At 45.9% G+C, this 20801-nt stretch overlaps 1 protein-coding gene across 1 annotated transcript; it reads right to left on the bottom strand.

The window, feature by feature from the left end:
• Window positions 1-4893: 4893 nt before the first annotated feature.
• LOC146025607 (vomeronasal type-2 receptor 1-like) lies at window positions 4894-14813 on the bottom strand. Its single transcript, XM_083155541.1, has 2 exons — window positions 14400-14813; window positions 4894-5765 (listed from the first exon to the last, which is right to left on the bottom strand). Exons 1-2 carry the CDS (start codon window positions 14742-14744, stop codon window positions 4932-4934), a joined length of 1179 nt encoding a protein of 392 aa, XP_083011667.1. The 5' UTR covers window positions 14745-14813; the 3' UTR covers window positions 4894-4931.
• Between the last annotated feature and the right edge of the window lie 5988 nt (window positions 14814-20801).

Below are 20801 nucleotides of genomic sequence, written 5' to 3'. Positions count from 1 at the left end.
TATGCACATTGCCGAGCACCCTAATATATATGCACATTGCCGAGCACCCTAATATATATGTACAATGCCGAGCACCCTAATATATATGTACATTGCCGAGCACCCTAATATATATGTACATTGCCGAGCACCCTAATATATATGTACATTGCCGAGCACCCTAATATATATGCACATTGCCGAGCACCCTAATATATATGTACAATGCCGAGCACCCTAATATATATGTACATTGCCGAGCACCCTAATATATATGTACATTGCCGAGCAACCTAATATATATGCACATTGCCGAGCACCCTAATATATATGCACATTGCCGAGCACCCTAATATATATGCACATTGCCGAGCACCCTAATATATATGTACATTGCTGATTTGGATTCAATTATTCATTGTGATTATGGGCCTTATTCAGATCTCATCGGTACTGCATGCGCAGGTGGGTATCTGCGCATGTGCAGGCGTATGGTGCATGCACCCACGGCGACCTTTCGGTGCTGGCATGGGGGGGCGGAGATGGGCGGGGGGCACCGGGCTGCATTACCATATGGGAACACCCAGCGTTCCATGGGTGTTCCCATGAGAACGCTGGGTGTTCTCATGGTAATGAGGCAGTGACGCAGGTGTGGGGGGCGGTTAGCTGACATCACCGGATGTCAGCTGCCCGCCTATATCCACGCCAGCGTGCACACATATATACGCAACTGAAAGGTCACTTATATATGCGTGCACGCTAAACATCATTCGATGGTCGGAGACCATCGAAAGATGTGGGCGGTTACCCGGGCTATGCGAATGGATGTTAATGCAAAACATCCATTTGCCGCTGTTCAGGCGAAGCCGCACTTTGACGGGTCGGCGCGGGGGGGGGGGGTCGTTCGCCGGGCGGGGTTTGGTGGACTCGCAAGGCTGCAAATTTTCAGCCTTGCGAATCAACCTGAATAACCCTATGTTTCAGCGTGATGCTATTTAGGAGCATTTTATATTGCTGTATATTCTCTCGCTGTTATATTATTGTATACCAGTGGTCAGGGAACTCGGTCCTAATTACCCCACACAGTGCAAGTAACCCAGCAGGTGCACAGGTGTACTAATTACTCACAGACACATTTTATAAGGTCCGCAGGTGGAGTTAATTAATTCACTTGTGATTCTGGGCCTTATTCTGGTTCACTCTTTCTGACAAAATCCTTCTTAGATGGACAAAACCATGTGCACTGCAGGTGGGGCAGATGTTACTTGTGCAGAGAGAATTAGATTTGGGTGGGGTTTTTCTTCAAAGTGAGATCTATATTACAGTGTACAAATAAAGCAGCCAGTACTTGCCCTGCACAGAAACAAAATAACTCACCCAAATCTATCTCTCTGCACATTTTACATCTGCCCCCCTGCAGTGCACATGGTTTTGTCCATCTAAGAAGGATTTTGTCAGAAAGAGTGAACTAGAATAAGACCCTCTGTGAGGAGACCTGCAAAACATGCAGTGCGTGGGGTAATGAGGACCGAGTTCCCTGACCACTGTTGTATACTATATCACTATGATGACATTTAGAAGCATGTGTCTGTTATGTATATACAGTAGCACCGTATATTATCAATATGATGCCATTTAGGAACATTTATATTACTGCCATTCAGAACCCATTAAACATGCCGTTAGAAGGGTGACCTTCCTATTAAAAAAGCTATAGGTATACCTACCTTTTCTGGGGTTATATGAATATTGAATATTGAATTTTTTCTATTTTTTTTTTTTAATTATATATTTTTTTTATTTTTGTGAAAAGTTTTTATAATTTTTGTAATTCTGTAAAATGTATGATACATTTTGGCATTCTCTACCACCTACAGGTGGTGTTAAACCTGATGAAGTCTGTATAAGACGAAACGCGTAGGTTTGGACTGGTTGGAAATTGTAAGATTTTTTAAATAAAAAAAACATAAATTTTATGTTTAAGAATTGTGTACATCTCTTCATACGTGTACAAACTTATGGAAAACCTACAAGGTGGTGGAATGTATTAAGCGCTCTCTATTTACCATATATAAATACTGTATATATATATATATGGAAAATATAGTATATTCTGAAAGGCATATTCCTTAACCGTTTATATAGATACACCTATTACCCCTGATGATGTCCTAGGGACGAAATGCATTGGGTTGCGATTTGTCAAAGTCTTATGAACCACAGGGCCGGTGCTAGGGTGTTAGGCCCCCCTGCAAACTATAAATTTGCACCCTTCCATACCTTATAAAAGAGAGCATGTTAGAGGCTTGTGACGCAACAAGGGGTGTGTTCTCACAAGGAGTGTGTTTTTCAATTTCTCCACACAGTAGCACAATCTTATTCACATTACACCGCATGTAGTGTCACTAATTTACATTACACTACACACTGGAATTCCTTATTTATGTTATGACACACAGTAGAGCCCATTATTTATGTTACTTCAAACAGTAGTGCCCCTTATACACATTACGGAATATAGTAGTGCCCCTTATATATAATGCCAAAGTAATAGAGCCCGGCAGTCAGAAATCCCAGCACTTTGTCCCTCTGTGGGTGTCCATGACACCCGTAGAGGGAAAATAAATTAGTGTGCCAAGTGTAGCGAGTCACCGGGCCCGCTGCATGGTAAGAGCAGCGAGCCCGCAAGGAGGAGCGATCCACATCCCCCATTTGTCGGGATTTCGGCGGTGGGGATTCTGACCGCCGGGATTTAGTACTAATCCCGTCCCGTACACATAAGGCCCAGCGTAGTGATGTTTACACTCAATACCCAGATTAGTGCCACATACAGTACACATAATTCCCAGAGTAGTGCCACTTACATACTGCCCAGAGTAGTGTCCCTTGCAGAGTTGTGGCGCTTACACATATTGCCAGGATTAGTGCCCCATATTTATTTATTTAATTATTTACAGCAAGGATTCCCAAAGCATCAAAATATTTTCAAGGCATTCCTAGGCCAAATGCTTCTTATCGTGAAATTTTGAAAAAAAAATATTAAATTAACTGCATTGTGTTTATATGTCACAGTTATCTGGTGAGGGACAGGATTTGCTTCTGTTTGTCCACATATATTATGATTGGCAGCCACAAGCACTGGTTTTGCCTGGTACATTGACCACAAATAATATGAATTGATCCTGGTCCCCCAACCCAGATTTACAGTGTATTATATAGCTCAGCAGATTCTGTAACAGTGTCTTATATAGCGCAGCAGATTCCGTTGCGCTTTACAATTATAGACAGTTATGAAACAAACTGGGTAACACAACAGACAGACTTGGAGGAAAGAGGGCCCTTTCTGCAAGCTTACAATCTATCTCATATACAGAATGCCCAGAGTAGTTCCCCAAATACAGAATGCCCAGAGTAGTTCCCCATATACAGAATGCCCAGAGTATTTCCCCATATACAGAATTCCCAGAGTAGTTACCCCTATACAGAATGCCCCCTCATTCTCTACAATGCACAGCCTGCCCCTTCCCTAGTGGTTAATCACCTTATTCCCGACACTCAGCTCCTCTGGCTCCAGCCTCCAATGTGTATGCATCTGCAAGGAGTCCCTTTCTGCTCCTGCCTCCTGGCTGACAGCAGCAACGTCTCCCCACAGTACAGTATACTGAGAGCGCACTGCTGTGCTGCCTGTGCGGTGTGCTAAGCTCGCTGCCGGTGCTGCTGCCTGTGATATATTTTGACAGGCGCAGGCTGCGGCACCCGGAAGCAGCAGTGTCAGAGCTCAGAGAGCTCAGGGGACTCAGGGGACTCGGAGCGCCTCTCAGGGCCGGCGCCTACCTGCTTTGCAGGCTGTGCTGAGCGGGTAGCGCCGGCCCTGATGAACCATCAAGAGATAACAGAAATGTTGAAGAAATCTTATGCATTTTATTATTGAATAAATGTATATTTTGATTTTACTATATTGATTTGGTAATTGTCTACCTGTTTAGGGGTTATTGGAAGCGCACCTCTATTCTATTTCTCCATTTTTTTTGCTGATTCCTTCTTTAACAGCAAGGCTCTATAGTGGTGCTGCTTGGTCTTGAGCGCATTATTAGGTTCACGCCGTCTTTTCCAATATAGATGGGGCCGGGCTCTTCTTTGCAGGGGATGGCGATGTCGAAGCCATCCGCCATCCCCCGCCACCCGCCATCTATATTTGCGAAAGGGGATGCGCGCGCACGAGATGCGCGCGCGTCCCCTTCCGACGGCTTCCCCTGGGTCCCCGCCAGCTTGTCGGCGGTCACCCGGGGTCCCCACCGCCTCCCCGAACCCACCCTTCCTAACCCTGTCTGTCTCCCTGAAGCTCTCCCTGAGAGCGCTCAATAGTGCGTGTATCAGAAATATAAAAGTTTTTATTTCTATAAAAAACACTGTTATATGTGGTATAAAATCACATACCAAGATCAGCGGTTACCCGCAGCGATTGTTTTTGGAGCGGTTACCCTCACATCCAAGATTGATGCTAGGCCATGCCCGTACGCATTTTGTCCCTGTGCAATTATACACATGTGTAAACCCTGGGAGGAAAGGGCTTCCGCAAGTTTCACACTCTATGAGGGGCAGGAAGGGGGAGGGCACAGAAATGGCGAGCGCAGAGGCAGAAGCGGGAAACACCCAGTTCCAGTTGCCTGCTTGGAGCGGATGGCTAACTTCACAGGGCGCTGGAAAAGTCAGTCCAGTCTGACTCTTATTAGCGGGATAAAGCATCCGATGGTTGCCGTCCATTGAATGATTTCTCCTCCTTGCCCCTGCACCCGAGGGGAGTGTACACATCCCCTTGCATGCAAGTGAGGGGATTCGGGCAGCGAATATACGCACCCTACTGAACATGTCTGAATAAGGCCCTAAATTGCAGAGTTGAGTGGTATCCTTGAGTGGTATTGTACAGTTCCACCTGCTAATCAAAGAAAGACCTATGTCTTATCCAAGCAGTCCATATAACAGGCCATAAAACTTACTATTTGCCGTAAACCATTAGTTTTGGAATTACTCTTCCTGAGGTTCATTTGGTGCAAAGCGTGAGCCAGGGCATATACTGCCGCATAGATGTAGTGCGGCTTAGAGTCCTCCACGCCACGGAATGTAACAGGAAGACGCCTCCTGACAATACAGTCATGTCCATCAAAAAAATAGAGCAATTGATAAATTGTATTTTTTAATTTGTTGGATGAAAGACAATGAAACATCTGGAGCCCAATATCTTCCAGCATCAGATCTGATTGACAATTAGACACATTTACATTATGACTAATATTATTAATGATGTGGAATCGTTTGGGGGGTAAAATGAAAACCAAGCTACAGTTTACTGGCGGGAAGATGATATCTTGAGAATATTTAATATTAGTCCATGATTCGTGGAGGATCAGGGTGAAATTCTCATTAATAACTTTCGATTTCGCAAAAAATGCTATAAAATCTACAGTATACCGACCACATATAACGATAACTCTAGCTCTTAATGTCTCAATCTTATGCATTAACCTTTCATTCGTCGCAAGATATGTAGTGAAGTGTATGAGAAACTCAATGCCGATCCCATGCTGGGCCATCATCTTACTCAGTTGTTCTACTTCCATTTCCCCGACACCATGTTTTAGTATCATGATTCCAACCCAGTTCCATCCGAAATGAAGCAGACAATTAATAATAGCTGTGTAACGGACCCGATCATCTGGGACAATCCGGACAAATGTGGGATATAATTTTCTGTCATTTAAAACTGGATCAGTGACTCCAAAATTTATCTATGGAAACAGATTTAATATGTGATGAAGGGACAACGTATAAAAAAGTTTGTTTCTAAAACCACCACTGGGATAGCGTAGCTATACAGACACATTATACCAAAAACAAGAGGAGAAAGGTTCCATCATTATATTAAGGGCCACCTGGAGATCAAGGTTTGTCCAGTATTGTGTGGTCCTGGTGACTGCAATGTGGGCATATACTGTACATCACCTAAACTATCAGCACCAAATATACCTAATAATGTTAAATTCCATGTTAATAAAATAGAAATCCGTCTTGTTGAGAAGCAAGATCATGTTCAGGCCCAGGTCATGCAGAGTCTACAGACACTTATGCATCAAGTCAATACTATACATTCAACACCAGAACAACCAGCAGCACCTTCTGTATTTATTACTCCAGCTGCCACACCACTATATACCGAACCCCACAGTTTGACAAGGATATCAAAAGCTGATTTTTATTCCATTGTTTCATCCAGATCAAGTTACAGGTTTCGACCTTCCCTTCTGAGATAACAGAAGTGGCTTCCATCATTTCCTTGCTGTCCAGACAAGCACTGAATACGGGTGTGGTATATATGCCCGACAGTCGGGATTCCGACAGTCATTACTCAGACGTCAGAATCCCGACTGACAGCGGGGGGAGCGCAATGAAGCCCCTTGCGGGTTCGCTGCGCTCACCACGCTGTGGACACGGTGGCGAGCTGCGCTCGCCACCTATTTTATTCTCCCTCTACGATGGTCATGGACCCCCATGAGGGAGCAGTCGGGATTCCGACATCGGAGTAATGACTGTGGGAATCCCGACTGTCGGGGAGCCATCCGGCACCCCTGAATACAGTAGTGTGGGCTTTTCCACTGTGGGAGAAAAATTATACACCTATCCATGATAGCACTAACTTGATCAAAGAGTCTAGAAAATTTTTTGATGAACCCGTACAGTTCTGAGCAGCATCAGGTATCCTGGGACCAAGACACTAAGTACTGTTGGTCAGCAGCATAGGTGCCAATTTTGTTGCTGCTTGAGGGCCCGAGATCTCACGGAAATTAATGAGCACTCAGCAGCAGCCCACTCACCCATGTCCCACTGCACTCCCCCTCCCTCGTTGCTGGCACATGTACTGTGTGGGCATTAATGAACCTGCACTGTGGGGGCATTTATGTATTTGGCACTGTGGGGACATTTATGTATTTGGCACTGTGTGGGCATTTATGTATTTGGCACTGCTGCCATAATTTCAATATTGGAGACAACTGTGCTGCATAATATAAATCAGTATTATTTGTGGCCACGCCCCTTTCCCATGGAGTCACTCCCCTATATTTTTGGATTGAACACCCACCAGCAAAATCATAAATCGGCACCTATGGTCAGTAGCACAGCAGAGCAGATCCCTAGTCGCTTATAGCTCAGCTACAAAAATATCCTGGTATCAGTGGAGATATCATTGTGTATCCAAGTGGATCTCTACCATAGAAAAAGAGCACAGGGAAGGATACCATCCCAAAATTTCCAATAACATATCAGTCTTTCAGAGATGTGTCCAGTAAGATGGTCTCTGAGAAAATGTCTTACCATGTAAGAGTATGTCTAAGCCACTAGGCGGTTACTGACTTCTGACTGGAGGTCTAAGACCTTGTATTGATTATTATGGTTTCAATATCATTATTTTTAAAGACAGGTACCACTTACCTCTTATTTTAGAATTGTTTGATAGAATAAAGGTGTCAAAGATCTTTAACAAACGATATATGTACAGTGCTTACAGCTGATAGTTAGCAGGCAGTTCATCAGGAATTACTCAATTACTCAACAGTGGTATCACCAATGACACTTCCTGAGAAACACCATGGATTGGCCTCCTGAGGCTGAACAAGCATTCAGTAGTTTCAGTGTTTTATTTCTTTGCCAATTCTCACACAATCCCAATCAACCATTTTTCCGAGAGGTGAATGCTTTTTGTTAGAACTGTTTGATGCAAACTTGAGGTTAATGACATTCTCGGAACCGGCTTCCATTTATGGTGGATCTTTTGGAGCAATGACCCTTGTGCACCGTGGGTTGAGACTTGTAGAACACACCAGCGGGTCTTCATCTATAACAGCTGCCATTTCCCTTAAAGCTAGGTGTACCTACTGTACCTGTACTGGATGCCATACGGACTTACACCGCTGGTGGTAGTACAAGCTCAACGTCAAGTGACCCAAATCAATGCCAGCTGGAAGGAGGATCCTACTAGGAGACTAGAGAATGACTAATAATACAAGGTGGAAATTAAGATTTGTATAGAGAAATAGAGAAGAGGCAGTGGCTAAGGGGATGGAAAGTGAAATACATATAGTGACATACAATAAAGTTATACACAGGCTGATGGAGATTGGTAGAGCAGAGAACATGTGAGGCAAAATATTGAAGAAACTGGGACAAGTACCAGAACTGGAGAGTGGAAAACAATAACGAAACAGGCAGATAATAACCGGAGAATACTGAATACAATACAGGAGAACAGACAGGATAACTGACTGAAACACAATAGAAGGTGAATGGAAAACAAAGCTGGAGAAAAGCCAAGAACTGGCAGGAACAATAATGAGGCCAGCTGGAAATAGAGCAGGAACAAAATACTGAGGCTGTCTAGAAACATAGCTAATTGGGCTAAAGCAGAGATCTGAGTGTAAGGGCTATTTCACAATGTCTGGGTGCCACCGGATTGGAAAATACCACATGGCTTAAAAGCTGTGCCGTCCCTGCAGTGGTCACAGCATGGCCTCCGGGTAGCAGCTGGATCTTACCACTGCAGCGGGCGGCTGCCGTGCCGTGGCCGTCCCGTCCTCCCTGCTCAGTGTGGTGTGGACGGCAATGGGCGCCTTCACACACCACGGTACTGCCGGCTATAAAAGCCCGCCCCCCTGTGTTAAGAGGGGCGAGGCTAGAGGAACACTGGCTGGACATGCCAGTCAAACTGTTTTAACCCACCCTCATGCGATGAGAGGGGCGGGGCTAGGATAACGTGGACTAGTGACACTGAAAAGTCACTTGCTTGTTCATCCAGCTTATGCATAAGCACACAATTTATCCGGCTAAAAACCGGATCATGTGAAAGGTTCTGCCATCTGGCTAAAAACCGAATAAAGTTTGTCCGGCTTTTTGCCGTCAGGTCAATGCCGGAGTGTGTGAAACTACCCTAAGGGCTATTTCACACGCTCCGGCTCCTGCCGGACGGCAAAACCCCGCTTGGCGAAAAGCCGTGCCGCACACTGCAGTTTATAATGGACACAATTGTATCCATTCACACGGGATGGGCATGGCCTGGCCGTCCGGTTGCAGCCGGATCCAACCACTGGAAGGGACAGCTGCCGGGCTGTGGCCGTGCGGGATTTCGTCGTCCGGCAGGAGCCGGAGCGTGTGAAATAGCCCTAAAGGGCTCCCACCAAAACTGTGAACTATGACCAGCACTGGGACAGAGGCAGACCATGATGCTATAAGGGACATGGACCAGGATAGCTGGAAAAACATAAGCCTCCTAAACACAGCTTAACTGCAGCTGAGTGATGAGCTATCTATGTGACAGGTGTGTGCAAACACACAGGAGCAAGGATACAGTTACACAGACCTGCCAGTTTCAGCCACTGAAACTGTTACCTGGCAATCAATCCTGACAGGAGGTGAAATGGCTATTTCACACGCTCCAGGTCCTGCCGGACGGCAAAGCCCTGCACGGCCAGGGAGCCATGCCGCACACAGCAGTTAATAATGGACACACATGTGTCCTTTCACATGGGACGGCCACGGCCTGGCCGCCCGGTTGCAGACGGATCCCACCATTGGAAGGGACAGCTGCCGGGCTGTGGTCATCCCCTTCATTATAAACTACTGTGTGCGGCATGGCTTCCTGACCGTGCAGGATTTCGCTGCCCGGTAGCAGCCGGAGCATGTGAAATAGCCCTAACACTTTTATAGTTGATATCTGGACAGTACTCCACAGAAAGATTTGATAAAAATAAACAATCTTGATAATTGTTGATGAAATGGTGTTTTTGCAATCCAAACCCCAAAATCTATATTTAAATTCTGAATTCCAAACCATGGGAAGATCAAAACCAGTTCTTGGTTTGGCTAGAATCTCAATGGGAGATCCAAACAGGATTTTGTCTCGGATCCCCAAAATTGGTGAGTATTTCAATTTATGGAGAACAAAGCCTAATAGTACACTTCCTTCAAAGGACATGGGCTTACCTCCCCAAAACATACACTAGCCCTGTACACATTGAACGGGAACCAATCACTACTGTCTCCTCCTACTGGTTTTACCTACAAGAGAAGCTGCTCTACACTTATCATATACAGCAGTTTTACACATTGACCATCTTGTATTTAAAAAGATGATTTCTCTTCCATTCATCAATATTTACATTATACATGATTACTGATTATTTTAATCAAATCTTTGTGTGAGAACTTTTTCAAGGTCTGCGCAACAGTAAGAGCCTCAGACATCTCAGAAGCATGACCCCATCCAGCATGGTATCGCAGATGGACAACATTTTGGGAGATATGGAGATTGGGCAGCAGTGGCATCAGTTGCGTAACTTGGGGTCCGCAGCCCCAGCGATGGCGGGGGGGAGCAGGCTCCACCGGGGCGCAGGTTAACTTGTATACAGCATTGTATATTTACCGCCAGGGATCCCGGAATACACAGCAGCGCTGCGCGCAAGCTGGAAGGGCAGCGGGCATGGTGGAAGGGGGAGCGCTCTCTGGCTGTCTGTGTGAGGATGACAGGTTCACTGAGCGTCCTCACACAGACAGCCAGACTCGCCAGAGAGCGCTCCCCCGTCCACCATGCCCGCTGTCCTTCCAGCTTGCATGCAGTGCTGCTGTGTGCAGCGATACAGCGATTGTACAATGCTGTACAGTTTTTCCACCTGCCTCGCCGCTCCTGGCCACAGCGATCAGATAGGCTGTCTGATCACTGTGGCCTGGAACAGCGTGGCAGGTGGAAAACTCGGTAAGGACCTGGCAGGACGCGGTGAGTTACCCCATCATCCCCAGTGAGTTAGATAGAAAATGTGAGCTGTTTCCTCGCAGCCACAGGTGTGGGAGGAAATTAAGGAGGAGCTGTTGCTGTATCACGATTGAGATGGTCAAAACGGTTCATTAAGCTGAGCCGTGATCCGACGGATCCCCCGAAGGAGAGATGCAGATCTTTTAGACGGATCCTCGGCTCGCGAGAAAAAAAAGGGGGAATATACATGACCGAGTAAAAACACTGATCGATGGCTGGGTGCAGAATCGCCATCGATGGCAACCATCGATGGCGTCTGCACCGATGGCCATCTTTGGCAGCAGCAGCTAATCTTTCTATCACTTGCACTGTACTCAGTCTCCAGAGGTAGTACATCTCAGCTGCCACAGGTGGCAGCACTGAGATCAGGTAGGCATCCAGGATGGGATCTTGGAGGGTCCAGAGACCCATGCTCCGAATCAGGGCGGGAACCCCCAAACCGGCTCAAAACAGAAGTTTGGATTGGGGGTGTCCGGGGTGTCTGGGGGTGTCCGGATTCCCCCAATCCAAACTTGCACATCTCTAATAAATACTACTCTGAATATACAGTAATCTGCCATTTTTTTTATAATGCAAGTATTTTAAAGCAGTGAATGGACTGTGGGTTTGGTGTGGACATTTTTCTGTGTCATTGGTGTTACGCGGTTACAGAGAAGACAATGTCTAGGTTGACTAGGTTGACCACTAATTTGATTAGGTCAACACCTTGAAATTGTTGACATACTGTACCCAAGTTCAACATTGACAAAATGTCAACACAAGCTTATGGTTGAAATAGACATGGTCAAAATGAATACAGTCAATATGAGTTTTTAACTTTTTTCAAAATCCAATTTTTCCAATTCATTGAGCCGGACCTGGTTCCAAAAGTAGGGGGGACAAAAAATCTGGGGGTCCCCCATATTTTGAAACCAGCACCGGGCTCCAACAGCCTGCTGTGTTCTGCTGCAGAGCCAGCTCACCCCACACTGACCGCGGGGAGAGCCGGCTTTCTCCTGCGCAGATAACAGCCTCTGTAGTGCTGTTCCAGCGCTACAGAGGCTGCTAGCGTGGTTGGCCGATACATCTCCTTGGAGATGCATTGCTCAGCCATGGAGACACATCGGCCAAAGACGGTATCAGCCTCTGTAGCGCTGGCACATCGCTACAGGGGCTGTTATCTGTGCAGGAGTAAGCTGGCTCCCCCCGCTGTTAGTGTTAGACACATTTCCCCGAATTTGCATCTCATTAAATATGCAAATTGTATTGAGGGGGGTCCCCACTCCTCCAGGTACCCCGTCCAAGGCTGACCAGCCACGGTGCTCATGTTTTGGCCGGGGGACCTTATGTAAAAGTGTTGCACCCCGCTGTCAGTACGGGGTGAGCTGCCTCTGCAGCAGAGAGACCAGCGCTGGACCCTGGATTGGTAAGTATGTTGGTGTAAAAGTGAGGTGTGTGTTTGTGTGTGTAATAAAGTTATACTTTTCTGTGTGTGTTTTATTTTAACATTCTTTTTACAGGTGGACTACAAGTCCTAGCAGGCCCATTAATGCCCCACATGCCGGGACTTTTGGTTCTCCAAGTCCCAGCATGCGGGGGAGGCCTGCTGGCACTTGTAGTTCACCTGTATAAAGCAATGTTTGGAATTTTGCTTTAACCCTACCAGGCCTGCGTCCAATGCCCTAGGATGCCGGTGACAGCCCCAGGCTTCAGCCCTGGATGAGTGAAGCCTGGAGGGGGACCTTTTTCTTGGGGGGGGGTCCCCACTCCCCCAAGGAACCCCTCCAAGGCTGACCAGCTCATGCTCATGTTTCAGCCGGGGGACCTTATGTAAAAAGTGTCCCCTGGCTGTGGCATAGCACTGCGGGCTGTTGGAGCCAGGTGCTGGTTTCAAAATGCGGGGGACCCCCAGATTTTTTGTCCCCTTTATTTTTGGAACCAGGTCCGGCTCAATGAGCCCGGGGCTGGTTATGCTCAGGAGGGGGGACCCCATGCCATTTGAAAAAAAAAAACACTTTTACACATTATTTTACACAATGCACAGATCTCAATGATCTATGCAGGGTTCTGGACAACTCGCCTGTCAGAACCTAGTCTGCACGTGTGGCAATTTTTAGACACATTTTCCCGAATTTGCATATTCTTTTCAATGGGAAAACATCTGAATGCGAGTTCCGGCGCAACTAAAAATCTTAATTTCAGAATGTAAGATTTTGCGGCAAAAAACAAATTTTTGCAGTTTTTCGCATCTCATTAAATATGTGAATTCGGGAAAAAGTGCGATTTCGGCTGTTTTTTGTCTAAAAATCGTAAAAATCACATTTTCACATCTCATTAAATGTCACCCATAGTGTTTTACAATACAAGTTGATTTTCCCATATCCAAAATACTAGGGACCAGAAGAATTTTGGATAATGGATTATTCCATATTTCAGAATATTTTTATGTTTCAATAATGTATCTAGCATTTATTTGTACAAACATCAAACTCATGAAATACACACAAATATATTTTGTTTGTGCATAAAGCAAGGTTTCAAAACATGAAACAATTTTTTTGTACTGTCTATGGTACTGGATTTACAGATGGGACCTGGCTTTTCTTTGCTGGCGAATCGCCAAAACGTCACCGCCGACGATCCGCCAGCAGCCCGGCTCGCCATCTGACTGAGACGCGCGTGCGTCTCACGTGCGCGCGCATCTCAGTGTCCGTGCGCCGGTGCAATGGGACCCTGTCCGTCTCTGCTTCAGGGAGACGGACAGGGTTAGGGAGGGGTGAGTGGAGGCGGTGGGGACCCCGGGTGACCGCCGACAAGCCGGCGGGGACCCGGGGGAAGCCGTCAAAAAGGGACGCGTGCGCATCTCGTGCGCGCACGTCCCCTTTCGCAAATACAGATGGCTGGTGGCGGGGGATGGCATATGGCGTTGCCATCGCCATCCCCTGCAAAGAAGAGCCCGGCTCCATCTGTAAATGCCAAGCAATCATTTTTCTTGCACATATATAGTGCCAGTAACATATCATGTCCCCTGTGGTGCTGGTACAGATGTCCCCAGTAGTCCCAGTAACATATCATGTCCTCAGTAGTGTCAGTTACAGATGACCCCAGTAGTGCCAGTTACATATTATGTCCCCAGTAGTGTCAGTTACAGATGTCCCCAGTGGGTGCCAGACAAGTTTCCTATAGGCATTTCTCCGACTACAATTACACCGACAATATAACAAAGACACACAATTGTCAGACAACTGCTTATCTCCGACAAGGAAAACATCAACGTACAGAAAAGTCTGACAATATAAACACCGACACCATGGATATCCCAACCAATAAAACCCAAACGACACAAACATAGACAATGTCACCTGCTGCTGCTTCTTTCAATGAAGTGGCATCTTGAAGACCCTGGGAGGTGCTGTGCGTGCATGCGCAGCAGCCTCCCACGGCCATTTTGGATTTGGGCAAAGTGCTGCCTTTTTAAAGAGTTTTTGACCGGCCCACCAGGGAAATTGCCGGTTTCCCGGTGGGCCAATCCGCCCCTGCATACTACTAGTAATGACATTTCTGCTATAACACAGAGAGCACTTACCTGAGGGTACTTGTACAGTCCTAGTAATTGGGCCATCGCATGGGTTGTATGAAATCCAGAATCTCCTATAAATCCAGCAACTTCCCCATGTTCCATACAAGAGTAATTCGGAGCTTCCTTTGTTCCACCAGACAGAATCTGCAGGACATAGTTTAAGGAGTTCATCGCGTCTCCACAAGTGTTATATATATGGTAGCCCAGAGTAACATTGGGGAGGAGATCGGGGTCCTTGTTGATTTCATTAATAACAAAGATAAAGGCCAGGATGCTTCTGTATTCCTCAATGTTTACACTGCAAGAGTTACAGAATATGGGACATGCGTTATATAAAACCAAACAACACATGTTCAGTTTATACTTTGTACCAGGGGGAAGGTAATGCAGTATAAACGGACAGAAGCAAAGGAGAAAGAGGAAAACCAGCCTGCAGAGCATTCTACAGCAACTGCTCTGGCCTGACTTAGAGGTGAGAGGTTGGAGAACACAGCACCCAACCATCCTAATGTCTGCAGCACAGTCTTACCACTCCCGTGTCCAAGACTTCTCTCGCGCTGCCCCCCTGCACTGGAACAACCTCCCGCCACCCATCAGGCTTTCTGATTCCCTTACCTCCTTCAAGCGCTCCCTCAAAACCCACTTTTTTCGACTAGCCTATCCCTCCTCCTAACCTCTTTTGATCCTCCTATCCTGCCTCCGTTCCCCTCCGTTCCTACTTATCCTATTGTTTTTCGTTCGTCCACCCACCTATTTTTAGTATGTTAACTCTTATGAGTAGGGTCCTCCTGCCTCACGTACTCACCCTACCTCTTTACCTCACCTGTCCTCCTGTCCTGTTCTTCCCTTCCTCTACTTCATCTTCAGTCTCCTCGACAATTTTGACACCTACTTCTGAACTGATGCTGATTTTAGTTCTACCAGCTATACCCCTATTTATACTGTATTTTTCAACACACCCTGTACGTTACCTTGTAATTTGTTTTTTTGTTTGCTATGTACGGCGCTGCGGACACTTTGCGGCGCCTTATAAATAAACGTACTACTACTACTACTAGATAATGTTACCCTGCCCTCTCTACATTGTTGGACTGGCCTACAGCGGTACAGGGGGCCGGATCGAGCATAGTGCAAAAACGTGGACATTATTATATTCTTTGTAGATGGGGAAGATGGATTGTATATGTTTATAATATTAATCTTACTGTTTTATATATTCAAGTTCATATATTTTATATACTATCAGTGTATTTCATGATTTATTTTTTTATTTCTGAATGTGATTATTAAACTTCTTTATTGATCATCTGCACTCTCTCAAATACATTCCCACCCTTCTAACAAGTAATTATCCAGATTAGTATTTGGAGCAGCATATTACCAAATTCTCAGTGTGTGTTTTTATAAATATAAGTAAAGTTTATTTTGCGCCCCATTTTTTGCTGTTTACTTAACAGCTTGACCAATTGAAGCCTGTTGTCACAGCGGAGGTCAAGCGATGATCATGAAGCCAGATAGTTACCCCTGAGAGTGCATGATCAAAAGCACCAGATAACTAAAAGAAGCCACTGCCTCATCCACCACATGGTTGATTTCATCACACTGCAAACTTTTCCGCCCTATCATACGCACATAAAATGATAGACTGACATATCATTGGCAATGACTTAACAAGCAGTCAAATACACAAACATGCCCAACAACCCACATTTGATGATCAACTTAACTAATGAAACACCATTAATAGTAGAATAGAAATTTTAACACCAAACAAATGCAAAAAAAAACACAACAAAAGGGAAAATTGCTATGTGCACACGTGACCTGACAAATAGAGGGAGGGGGGGGGGGGCACAAAATAGGTCCACCTAACTTGACTTGAGGAAAAAAAAAACTAAATATCAAAAGCATCAACAAGCTGACAAAATCCAAGGTTAAAATTGTTGGTAAAATAAAACAAACTAAAGACCCACAAAAACCGTAAAACCGTAGTCAGTAGCTACTCCTCAAGTTAGTGTGCACTACCAGCTGGAAGTCTGAAGTATTTCTCTAAAATGCAAAGCAACAGCAATCATCCAAATTGATAATGAGTAACCATTGACCCATCTATGTGAATCAACCAGCCAGCATCCAGATCTGGATATACTGTAGCTTGAGATATGCTGCCCCCAAACCCAGAGGACAAATCATGCGATTCAAGCAGTGACCCTTCAAAACCCAATGTCCTCTAACAACCAGATCGGTCTTGGAGCTTTGCGCTTTACACAACACACCATCCTCAAAAACAATTATGTGTGATGCCAATATGGGCAAAACTCCTCTTCTAGAGGAGGTCACAAGCTCACCACCTTGAAAGTACTATGTTAAATCATGGCACATCAAGGATGACCTATTGATGTTAAACCCATCCTCAAGCTGGAAACGAATGTGAAAAAAGCTAGTGGGTGAAGAAAAATGTATCAAACTGATTTAACATCTTGCTTGCACAGTGATTTTTCAAAGCCCAACCATCAGGTAGCTGTCTCCCCGTCTGAGTGACATCCCCCCTCTGTGCAGACATGCAAAGAGGAGGACATTTGTTCGACCATTGAAAATTCCCCCCACCCCCTTCCCCCCCCCTTCCCAAGCTGTGGGGACATCAGTGTTCCTCCCTCCTTATGGCCAGGAGCTGCCTGCGGATTCTAGGGCACTTCCAGAAAACTCTGGCATGCCGCCGACAAAAGGTCAACCTTTTCAAAGTTAATCTTTTGACCGCATTGACCCTATCGAACATTAGTCATTGAACTTTTGATTGTAGACCTAGACACTGAGGGGGAAATTTACTAATATGGATTCGTAGAAAAAAGGTGTATTCGTAGGGAGAAATACACCTTTTTTTTACGAATTTGTATTTTCGGGATTTTCTATCCCCAAAATACAACAATTCGTAGTCCTAGGGATGGAACATTCGTATTTGTATTTACAAATACCAATGTCTACACCATCGATAGAATACGACAGAAATCACCATTCAAAAGAATGGTGGTTCCTGATTTACTAAGCAGCCGTATAGAAAATACAGCTGCTTTTGTCCACAAAAATACGGCAGAAAAATAGAACACCATTTTCCTGTCGTATTCTCATTTTAGCCTGCACGGATCAGTCAGATCCGTGCAGGCTGCGGTGTAAAAATAAATAAAATTAAATAAATAAATAAAAAAAACAGCGTGGGGTCCCCCCCACAGCCGAAACCAGCACCAGGCTGACAGAGCCTGGAGCCGGTAATTAAAAATCAGGGAACCCGACAAATAGAAGTTCCCTGATTTTTAACAACCAGCCCCAGGCTCCTGCTCTGGGGCTGGTTCCCAAAATACGGGGGACAAAATGAGTAGGGGTCCCCAGTATTTTAAGAACCAGCCCCAGGCAAAACCAGCCAGCATGGTAATGCCACAGCCGGGGGGAGACTTTTTATGCAAGTCCCCCCGGCCAAAGCATTCATCCCTACCGACCAGTCAGCCTGGCCAGGGGCCCTGGGGGAGTGGGGACCCCCCAATAAAGGGGTCCCCCCCTCCAGGACTTAACTGACCAGGCTGAAGCCTGGTGCTGTCCCCGATGCCCCTGGGCGGTGGGCATCGGGCTGATTCAAGTGTAAAAAAAAAAATTAAACTATTGTTTTTTTACTGTGGCACTACAAGTCCCAGCAAGCTGGGACTTGTAGAACCACAAGTCCCAGCTTGCTGGGCATTAAAGGGCCCGCTGGCACTTGTAGTTCCACAGTTAAAAAATATTACACAAAACACACTGACACAAATTTTAAATAAAAGTTTAATACACACATCACACACACACTAATACTTACCTATCTTGATCCCATCTGTAGGTCGCTGGCTCCGGTGTCGGCTGCTATGGTGTCGGCGGCTCCGGGGTCGGCGTCCTGTCTGAAGAAAATCCATGGTGGACCTGTGGAAGATAATCCTACTCACCAGGTCCTCCATGGATGGTCTTGTGTCTTCTGTCTTCTTTTCCAGGGCTTATTTCTTTATCTTCTTTCTTCTTTCTTCTTTTTTACGCTGCCGGGCTCCCGGGACTTTCAGAGCTTCAGAGATGTTTCCTCCTTGACGTCTGGACTAATAATGAATTCTAGCCAATCAGGAGCCGCCTAGCGGCCAATCAGGAGCCAGTAAAGTCGGCTCCTGATTGGCTAGAATTCATTCTTAGTCCAGACGTCGAGGAGGAAACATCTCTGAAGCTCTGAAAGTCCCGGGAGCCCGGCAGCTTGAAGAAAGAAGAAAGAAGATAAAGAAATAAGCCCTGGAAAAGAAGACAGAAGACACAAGACCATCCATGGAGAACCTGGTGAGTAGGATTTCCTTCCACAGGTCCACCATGGATTTTCTTCAGACAGGACGCCGACCCCGGAGCCGCCGACACCGGAGCCGCCGACAACGGAGCCAGTGCCCTACCGACGGGATCAAAATAGGTAAGTATCAGTGTGTGTGTGATGTGTGTATTAAACTTTTATTTAAAATGTGTGTCAGTGTGTTTTGTGCACTATTTTTTTAACTGTGGAACTACAAGTGCCAGCAGGCCCTTTAATGCCCAGCAGGCTGGGACTTGTGGTTCTCCAAGTCCCAGCTTGCTGGGAAGGCTTACTGGCACTTGTAGTGCCACAGTAAAAAACAATAGTTTTTTTACACTTGAATCAGCCCGATGCCCACCGCCCAGGGGCATCGGAGACAGCACCAGGCTTCAGCCTGGTCAAATAAGTCCTGGAGGGGGGGACCCCTTTATTGGGGGGGTCCCCACTCCCCCAGGGCCCCTGGCCAGGCTGACTGGTCGGTAGGGATGAATGCTTTGGCCGGGGGGACTTGTATAAAAAGTCTCCCCCCGGCTGTGGCATTACCATGCTGGCTGGTTTTGCCTGGGGCTGGTTCTTAAAATACGGGGGACCCCTACTCATTTTGTCCCCCGTATTTTGGGAATCAGCCCCAGAGCAGGAGCCTCGGGCTGGTTGTTAAAAATCAGGGAACCCCTATTTGTCGGGTTCCCTGATTTTTAATTACCGGCTCCAGGCTCTGTCAGCCTCGTGCTGGTTTCGGCTGTGGGGGGGACCCCACGCCGTTTTTTTTTATATTTATTAATTTTTCTATTTTTTTTACACATTGCAGCCTGCACGGATCTGACTGATCCGTGCAAACTGCTACAAATAATTCGTATTAGCGGCCGTAGATACGGCCACTAATACAAATTAATACGACATCGGAGGGTTACAAAGCAGTCGTATATGACTGCTTTGTACATTCCCCTCCGAAACACATCTTTGCATACGACTCAAACAGTCGTATGCAGTCGTAGGGAAAATACTAATACGAAAAACTAGGTTTTTTATATTAGTAAATTTCCCCCTAAATCTAAAAGATTTTTAACTTTTAAATACACCCCACCAAAATCTAAATCTCTCTGCACAGGTCACCTCTGCCCACCTGCAGTGCATCATAGTTTTTCCCAATTGTGCGATGTTTTGCTTTGCTAACAAAACTGAATCCAGACCTCAGTATGTTAGAAGTGTAATATAATCTTAGTATAGCTTATCCTTTATTCAGCAAGTACTGTCATTTGAAGTACAGTGATTTTCTGCAGTCATTATGACTGCTGCCTGGGCATATCAGTCTCTAATGTCAATTCATTCTTAATCCCAGAGACAGAATACACAGTCTATAAAAAACTTCTTATCTGAGGGGCTGAGGTAAGAGGTTCTGATAGAGGGATTTTGTACTTACCAGTAAATCCTTTTCTCCGAGTCCACAGGTGTCACTGGAGTTACACTGGGGAATAGAAGGCGACCATAGGGAGCATGGGCACTTTAAAAAAGATTAGCAGGAAGCAGGAAGATAAAACACACTTCCAAGAGGAGGTTAATACCACATACATCCTTCCATAATAGAAGTAAAGAAGAAACAAGAGACAGTGAGAATAACACTGAAAACTCAAACGTTCATAGTCAACAGACAACGTAATAACAAAACCTAAGGAACCCTAACAGGGAACTTTAAAGTAATTGGAGAGAACAGCGCTGGGCGGGTGTCCAGTGACACCTGTGGACTCGGAGAAAAGGATTTACTGGTAAGTACAAAATCCCTCTTTCTCCTTCATCCACTAGGTGTCACTGGAGTTACACTGGGGACGTCCCAGAGCCTTCAACCCGGGTGGGTGAGCGCTGAGAACCCCATAACACCCTGCGGCCAAAGACTGACGCAGAGGCCGCAAAGGTATCAAACCTGTAGAACTTGCCGAAAGTCCTACAGCCCGACCAGGTAGCAGCACGACATAGCTGTTGGAGAGAAACCCCTCGGGCAGCCGCCCAAGAAGAACCCACCGATCTGGTTGAATGTGCAGTGATGCACTGAGTCGGAGTTTGAGAAGAAGAAA

The sequence above is a fragment of the Crinia signifera genome, chromosome 1 (genome assembly GCF_055691185.1).
Source record: "Crinia signifera chromosome 1, ASM5569118v1, whole genome shotgun sequence".
In the NCBI taxonomy this organism is placed as follows: domain Eukaryota; kingdom Metazoa; phylum Chordata; class Amphibia; order Anura; family Myobatrachidae; genus Crinia; species Crinia signifera.
This window is presented reverse-complemented; position numbering and strand designations above follow the sequence as displayed.